This window comes from Chelonia mydas, chromosome 3, assembly GCF_015237465.2.
Source record: "Chelonia mydas isolate rCheMyd1 chromosome 3, rCheMyd1.pri.v2, whole genome shotgun sequence".
NCBI lineage: Eukaryota > Metazoa > Chordata > Testudines > Cheloniidae > Chelonia > Chelonia mydas.
In genome coordinates, this window is record NC_057851.1 from 199963059 (window position 1) to 199970042 (window position 6984).

The 6984-nt window shown below is 43.9% G+C and overlaps 1 protein-coding gene across 1 annotated transcript; it reads right to left on the reverse strand.

Moving 5' to 3' along the window:
- Positions 1 to 285: 285 nt before the first annotated feature.
- Positions 286 to 6489, reverse strand: MTLN (mitoregulin). The gene is made up of 2 exons (XM_037896246.1): positions 6250 to 6489; positions 286 to 2356 (listed from the first exon to the last, which is right to left on the reverse strand). The coding sequence occupies exon 1, from the start codon at positions 6435 to 6437 to the stop codon at positions 6255 to 6257; it is 183 nt and encodes a 60-aa protein (XP_037752174.1). The 5' UTR covers positions 6438 to 6489; the 3' UTR covers positions 286 to 2356; positions 6250 to 6254.
- Positions 6490 to 6984: the final 495 nt, after the last annotated feature.

A 6984-nucleotide genomic window follows, 5' to 3' on the forward strand; every position in this document is an offset into this window, starting at 1 on the left:
GGTTTACTGTTTTTATTTAATGATTTTTTAAAAACACTTTTAGGGTTATTCACAAGGCGAAAGAAAAAACTCCTTTGTAATTGTACTAAAATGAGTATTTACACTGATATATGCAACACCGGATTTAGAAAAACTATGCTGATGTATCCAAAGAATTATTCAAGCCACTATACAGAAATCCCAAATTGTCATGTCTACCATCTCCCTTTTTTCTTCCTTTTTACCTTTTCCAGAAATAAATACTACGTACACATTAAAAACATAAATAATCCACTGCAAAAAAAATTAAAGCACCCAAGATTTTTTAATAAATATAAGTACAACTGTATTTTAACAGGTCAGTGAGTGCAGACTTTGAGCTAGCACATGAACCATGTCTTCCAATTAATGACATTAAAATACCTGAGCTCAGCTCCATTTGGCACAGGATGCCCACAAATGTATGCCATATCACCACAAAATCAGCCTGATACAGCATTACACAGAAAACTTCTGTAACCAAGTTACATCTCAGCTCTAAAGGACACAAGATTTCCAACTTGGGAAAGTCAACATTTCAAGATTCTGAATGGCACTGTAACACAGCAGCTAGGTTCTTTTGTTGACCCACCATGTTAGAAGGCATTGGAACTCTGATGGGAGATATTAGTTAAAAACCTCTTCATTCATTGTGACAGGTGCACCTCATGAACTATTTCTGGGTACAAGTGAAGTGAGAGTGCCCCCTGATCAGAGGGGGTCTATGCCAGTGTTTCCCAAATGGTGGGTCTCAGGAAGATTCTAGATGGCTCACCGTGTCCAGGACCAGGTTTACGCATCACTGGGCCTTGAACTAGGCAAACGTACACTTTACCAGCCAGGTGCAGAGAGGAGGGGATTGGAAAGCGAGGCTATCCCACACTCACCCCACAGTGGTGGCTTCTGTCCTGCGGGGCTGGTCCTGGGGATTGCAACCAGACACATGGGGTCGCAGAGCCACTCAGGTTTAGCCTGGCTGTCCTCCAAACCTGAGTGGTGCTGTGACACTGTCCACCAGGTTATAACACCTGGAGGAGAAAGCTAGGCCTAGTGCAGCAGAACAAGAGGCAACTCAATGGGGTAAGTGCAGGGTGGGCCTGCTCTCCAACCCCCTTGCCCCCAACTTCCCCTCTGCACTGGGCCAGGATTCAGATTGCAGCACAAAGGCAGAGGGTGCATATATGTAAGAGTGGGTTGCAAAAAGAAGTTAAAATGCAGTTGATGGGTCACTTTAGTAAACTGTTTGGGAATCACTGGTCTAAGTCTCGCCAGTCCTAAGAGAAAAATCCTAAGAACAGCCAAGCTTGGGGAGAAGGCATGGGCAGGAGTCTGTTTTTTTTTCTTTTTGCATTAGCCTATTAATAAAGTCAAAGCTAAGGGCAGGGGATGAATTCTGAACCTACATAGCCTTTAACTATTCTGGCACAATGTGGGATTGGCATCTGCTTATAAACATAAAAGGAGAACAAGACAAACACTTTAAAAATGCACTGATTAGGAGATTTTTTTTGGAGGGGAAAGCTGTGCACGTATGAATGGAAGTAACAGAAAGATAGGGATAGCTGACATATGTAGCATGAGGCCCAGCCAAAATTAATCAAAAGAAGTCCCAAGGATTCTAATTCATGATGTCCAGCATTTTTGCTGGAAGTGATGATGTGGAGTAGTAAGTATAAAGGGCTGATATATTCTTAGTTAGAGAATTCTATGTCTAGATCTCTTACCAACTCCATGAATACTTTTGCTGAATTTCAGACAAGAACCCCAGCATTACTGATTTAATACATGAATTTATCTTATCACTGTACGCTAGTATGCTTTTGCCTTAATCTGTTTGACTGACTCTTTTGGGTTGTATACTTTCAAAGATCTAAAACATTTAACATCAGAATCTTTACGTGTTTTCACTCCCCACTTAACAGACACTTTATTACAAATTACTAGTAAGTAACTTAAATTATATCATTTTTAGTTTATTAAAATATAAGGGTCAAATGTAGCTCAGGATGAGCCTTAAGAGTCACAAAGCAAAACAGACACAAATAACCCTTAAAAACATAATGTGACAGGTTTGCACAGTCATAATGCATATGAATTAATTTAGCTCACCCCATAACATTTTGGTAGATAGGTTATTCTGATACATCTGAAGATAATTTTTGCTGATGTCAGTTTGGGCAAATGAGATTGTATGATACCACAGATGCCTTCTTTTTTAGAATACGGTTGCTTATCACAGCATTTGTTTTTAAAGTCCATCTTTTAAACTGTGTTTAGATACCAATGCAGCAGGGGTCCAATTATTTTCATTCAGTTGTCAGCTTTCATCTGTATAAGGCTGTTAAAAGAAAGTGAAATAAATTACAAATTGCACACAATTTCACGTTTGTTTTGTTTTTTTTAATTTAAATTGCAAAGGTGCTCAAAACAATGTTCAGTCAGATTATAATGTATCAAAAAGAAAAGAAGAAAATCAGAAGTAAGAGAGATACTAAAAGGGGACAGACAGAACATTCAGTAACCAAAGGGAACAGCGCAGAAACAATATTTTATGTCAAAAATATTAAAGTAGAAACACTTAATTAAAAATGTACCCAAAATCATTGGTGTTCCCTCAAAATTTCGTTAACAAAAAATTCCATTATTGGACATTTTTGGGGTGAACAAAAATGTTTCCAGATATGTACCAATACAAGCCCATTGTCCCTAACAGCTACATCTCCTCAGTGTATGCTCACAACCAGAAATCAACATTTATGCAAGAGCAAAGGTAAATCAATCGATTTACAGCACCATTACAATATTTCAGTTATTAAGAGACAAGTTTGTGAAAATTAAGTTTAGTATATGGCGTTAAATAGTAAGTCTCAATGCTGCTAGCACTTTAACTGAGTATTTCCAGATTGTCATTTAGATTTATGGACTACAATACAGCAACCTGGACAGTTAGGAATTTAGAGTGGGCTCTAATAAACTATGTTGTAATAATCTAGAATATATGATCTATTTACATTTAATATCTGACTGAGAAAATTTCACTACATTTTGAAGCAGAGGACAGTCAAAGACAGACAAGACTAGGATATATACAGGAGTGCCAGCAGTGCATTCCCATGTCAGGCCACATGGAAACTTGAAAATGGGAGCTCTGTTGCATTTCAAACCCTTGCTGAGAGAATCAGCTCTGATTTTTCAAATGGTCCCATGTCAGTAACATCTTTGTCCAAATACCAACCCTCCCCTTTCCAGCCCCCTACCCCTGCCCCACACAAAAGCGTATCCCCTATCAGAGGTTCACACAGTTTAAGTTTTTTGGGGGAGGGAGAGGTAGATGTATCTATTTTTAAAATCAGGCTCCCAGTAGAAAACTAGCCTGAACTAGACAGTAACTGAAGTGAGATACAATAGTCTCTCTGTATTCAGTAATACAAAACAAAAACCCACAATGCCCTCCCATATGCAAAGATCAAGTAAAGCAAGTTTTATATATGGGAGAAGTGTAGGGTTGGAGGGAAACAATCCTTCTCCCCCCCAGGAGGCTCAAGTTGATTCATTATTCCTGGTTCCTCTTACGTGGTACCAGTTCCTTACCGTATGGTTACATAGTTCCTTATTCAAAGGTCAAAATTACCTTAAAAATATATCAATGTACGATTACGTTTTTAGAAATGCCATCAAGTTAGCATGATTGGGTGTGATAAAAATTCCTAATTACTTCATTATTTATGAATTAAATAATTAAGGCACTGGGTTTTGACTGGCTGTATGTGACAAAATTAGTCTCAAATCATTCGATGTGACTCATCCCTGCTGCCATTGGACTGTTTTGAAGTAGTTGGGACATGCCATTCATCAACCTGATGCTTAGTTTCTGGACAGTATGCTCTGAGACATCATGCCCTCACTCCACTTCCATAGGGTACTTATGGCTTAAATAAGGAACTGTGTCTTTAATTCACTGTACATGACAAAACGTGTCTCCACTCACCCAACAGACACATCCCTGCGACTGTTAGACTGTTGTGAAGGAGCAGGAACATGCCATTCCCTACCCAAAAAGTTGTTCTTCTGCAATATGCTTCCTCACAACATTTCCCCCTTCCACTTCCATATTGCAAATAGGGCTTGAATAAGGAACTGTATGTGACAGATAAGTCTCAGGTCTGGTAATAACTGGGCCGACAAGTTTACCTTTATTGTTAGCTCAACTGTGAGAAGTTAGTGAAAGTTTGTATGATCTCACAATAATCTATAACAATAAATATTGATGGAAAAAGATGCAAAAAGAAGACAACAATTAAATTAGTCCAAACAAAGCCTTCTAATATAATTCAAGGACTGTGTTAAGATCATTCCTGGTAAACAAAAACCATGTGGAACCAGAAATCAGTGGACGAAAATTCATATGTCAAAAATTAGACCTAACTGGTAAACAAAACAATGAGGGTATGGGCTATTAGGGGGTGATAAAAAAAAAAAGAAAAAAGCTTCTTGATTTCCCCACCAAAGTAACAGCTATCTGCCAACTACCACTGCCACAAGCTTTACTATCATAGCTGCCACTCCCACCATCTCCCAGGATTCTACTGTAACACTGTTGGGGCCTTCATCATCCTGATCCTGAGATATGTCCTGACCAGACTGAGACAGAAAGTGGGACTGAGATCACATTGCCACAGGCATTGGCTCTGGCTAAATCCCAAAACATCAACTGGAAGACTGTCTCCCCTCCCACATGTCCTTTTCCTTCCCACCTTATTTCTTCTCTTTTTCCTGTTCCTCTCTTTTTCCTTCTATCTAATAAGAGCTTGGCTTAGCCACCTAAGACTATGTACAGTAGAACCTCAGCGTTACGAACACGCCTCATTTGGAACCAGAAATACGTAATCAGGCAACAGCAGAGAGACACACACGAAAAAGCAAATACAGTACAGTACTGTGTTAAACATAAATTATTAAAAAAAGGGAAAGTTATTAAAAAAATATTTGACAAGGTCAGGAAACTTTCTGTACTTGTTTCATTTAAATTAAGATGGTTAAAAGCAGCATTTTTCTTCTGCATAGTAGCTTCAAAGCTGTATGAAGTGAATGTTCTGTTGTAAACTTTTGAAAGAACAACCATAATGTCTTGTTCAGAGTTATGAACATTTCAGACTTACAAACAACCTCCATTCCCAAGGCGTTCCTAACGCTGAGGTTTTCCTGTACTTTGCCACACTGTTGTAAGCCTGTTACCAGAAAGAGGCAGCTAAAAGCAATGCCTTCACCCCAATACCCATACAACTTTGCTAGGGTCTCGGAGTGGCTGGTAATTGTGATCAGCCCCTTATTCAAGAAAAAATCCGAGACATTTAAAAACAAACTCTTTGTATGACAAATTGTGAGTGTTTATAGATAGTAAAAAGAACAGGAGGACTTGTGGCACCTTAGAGACTAACCAATTTATCTGAGCATAAGCTTTCGTGAGCTACAGCTCACTTCATCGGATGCATCTGTAGCTCACGAAAGCTTATGCTCAAATAAATTGGTTAGTCTCTAAGGTGCCACAAGTACTCCTGTTCTTTTTGCAAATACAGACTAACACGGCTGCTACTCTAAAACCTATAGATAGTAAATTATTCCCTGGTATTAGGACATGAGAACAAGAGGACCGTCTCAAGGAAACCGGCTCCCGAAGAAGAGGGCTTTGACCCTGAGGGACCAACAGAAATACAGGATACATCTACACTGCAAAGAAAACCATGCAACAGCGAGCCTCAGAGCGCGGCTCAAGTGCCTTGGGATCATGCGACAGGGCTACCAGCAGCAGCGTAGCCATTCCGCTCAGGCTGGCGCCTGGGCTCGGAAACCCAGAGGGGGGTACAGTCTCGGAGCTGGAGCAGGAACCTCTACGGCGTTATTTTTAGCCCTACACAAGCCCTAGCGAGCGGATCCCAAAGCCGAGACTATTGGTTTTGGGCCCTGCAGACGTGCCGCCCTCAGGCCCGGATCTGCGCTCGCTTCCACAAGCGCTTCCCCTCGCTTCACGCTGAGTTGGGGGGTGTTGCCCCACCCGTCAGAGGCTGGCCGCGTCTACACTAGCGAGAGCGGCACGCGGACCGTGTTCACACCCGCCCCGCCCCGGTCTGTGACACGGGCCGGTCACACCCGGGGCCAGCCAGGGCCCCGCCCCCAGCCAGAACCGCCCCCGAGCCGCCCAAGGTCACGGCCCCGCCGCCGCCGCCGCCGCACCCCGCTCAGGCCACGTCCAGCTTCTTCTGCGTGGCCTCCAGCAGAGCCTGCAGCCGCCGCTTCCTCCAGGCCAGGAAGCGCCTGCGCACGCGGTGGGCCTGCCAGCCCAGCAGCACGCCCGAGGCGAAGGCCAGCGCCAGCGCCAGCTGCACCGGCCGCTCCCGCAGCGCCTCAGAGCCCGCCGCCATGCTCCGCCGGCCGCCCTACGGCGGCCCCGCGCGCCCAAACTGCCGCGGCGCGCGCCCCGTGCCTCTCCCAGGCGCCGGCACGCGCCTGCCTGTCGAGTCCCGCGCGCCGCCACGTGGCAGGAGCGGCTCGTGCACACGATCCGCCCGGACGGTCCCGTGCAGCCAGCCCCAAGCTCGGGCCGAGGTGGCTCGTGTGCATGGTGGGGCGGGGGGACACAGCCAAGCAAGCGCGGCAGGCAGGTTGGGATCTGGCCGCTGCTGGGGCTTTTGCTGTGTGGAAGAGGATGCCCTTTTGGGCGGGGGGGAAGGGACTTGGAAATCTGGGGCTGTGGGGGGTTGTCTTGAATGTCTTGCTGCCCACCCTTCCCTTCCTTGGGAGCAACTTGCACCCTGCTGCTGGGCCCTTGCAGAGCAATGGAGCAAGTTACAGCTCTTAGTGCTATTGTATCAGGCTCTCCGCAAATTCAGGCAGACACCACTGCATCAGTTCCACCGGAGTCACATTTTCAGACATGGGAGCTAGAAAGATAAATTTTTAAAAACAAAA

Bases quoted from the DNA above. Each gene is read 5' to 3' on its own strand.
- MTLN (XM_037896246.1), bottom strand. From the start codon at position 6,437: ATGGCGGCGGGCTCTGAGGCGCTGCGGGAGCGGCCGGTGCAGCTGGCG.